Source organism: Penicillium canescens (assembly GCF_028828765.1).
Source record: "Penicillium canescens strain IBT 15451 chromosome Unknown utg000009l_segment0_segment0, whole genome shotgun sequence".
Taxonomy (NCBI): domain Eukaryota; kingdom Fungi; phylum Ascomycota; class Eurotiomycetes; order Eurotiales; family Aspergillaceae; genus Penicillium; species Penicillium canescens.
Window position 1 is genome coordinate 41,446 of NW_026703971.1, and position 1,155 is coordinate 42,600.

Here is a 1,155-nt window from a genome sequence, read left to right on the forward strand (position 1 = left end):
TCACAATTCTTAACCCTGGTTATGCGAATAATTTTAACCGGACTCTTTTGTTAGTGTTAGGACACTAGATTGTACTGCAGGTTCTCGAATACAAAGATGAAAGAAAGTAACGTGTACCCGAATAATATTCCTACCATTAGAAGTTGTTGGTATCACCAGCGCTAGGTACCGTGTACACAGTTAAGTGAACAGTGGTTATGCTTCCAAAGCAAAAGTCAATTTGATTCATGTAAAATAGATGTTCCTCCTAGGTCAAGGCCCAATACCCCTGAATCCATACGGCGGGAGCCGTTGCTTAGCAAGATTACGTACAACCCCTCTTTGCTTATTCTGACGGGAGTATATGTCCCGACATTTACTATGGAAGAAATCGAAAGAAATAATAAAGTATCAGAATACGGGAGGAAATCAATTATCACGCAATACAATACAGAGTGTAGGCACCAAAAGCAGGAGCAAAAAAAGGTTGCGTTAGGAGAAGAGAGAGCTCTCAATCTAACTATCTAACTAAGTACCACGAGGGTGCGTAACTAGGGTATCGAGGCATCCACATCAATTGATGTTGCTCCTCTACGGGCAAATTGTGAGGATGATATCCTGTACTTGTTGCCGCAGGGATATATGGCTGGAGATTGGCAATAAGGAAAACCGCGGAGCTGCGATTCTGATCGAGAACGCCCTGTGGGACGTTAGCTGATTTCGGATGTACGAGTGGGGAACTTTGTGCTTACAGAAAAGAAGTGCTTGCTGATGTACCCTGGTTTCGGCTTGATTATCACTTCATCAGTCGTTAAGCCATGAAAGAAGAACATATCACCCACTCGAATACCACAAGTTTCAACCCTCCAATACTTGGATCATTCAAGATCTCTTGGATAACCTGTGGATCCTGAAATATAGCCGGGATGGAAAGGGAATCATTCAAGGGAGTGAGTGACCCTTCTTCAAGCTCCACTCCAGTGGTAGTTTCTTCGTCTCTTATTCTTTTGTCAGATAGATCGTTTGTGCTGTTAGGAGTCAGACTCACAGTGGTGTGCCTGTTGCAGTATATTCTTGGTAACAAATGAAGAAAGCACGGCTTACGTCGGCCATTAGGCCCGATAGGCCTTGGCTAACATTGATGATGCTAATTGTGGACGATGAAGACAAGGACAT

The 1,155-nt window shown here is 43.5% G+C and overlaps 1 protein-coding gene across 1 annotated transcript; it reads right to left on the reverse strand.

Annotated features, from left to right (window-relative positions):
• Positions 1 to 499: 499 nt before the first annotated feature.
• Positions 500 to 1,155, reverse strand: N7446_011794 (uncharacterized protein; the record flags this gene model as incomplete). Its single annotated transcript, XM_058520536.1, has 4 exons — positions 500 to 679; positions 732 to 851; positions 881 to 977; positions 1,028 to 1,155. 4 exons carry the CDS (start codon positions 1,153 to 1,155, stop codon positions 500 to 502), a joined length of 525 nt encoding a protein of 174 aa, XP_058366822.1.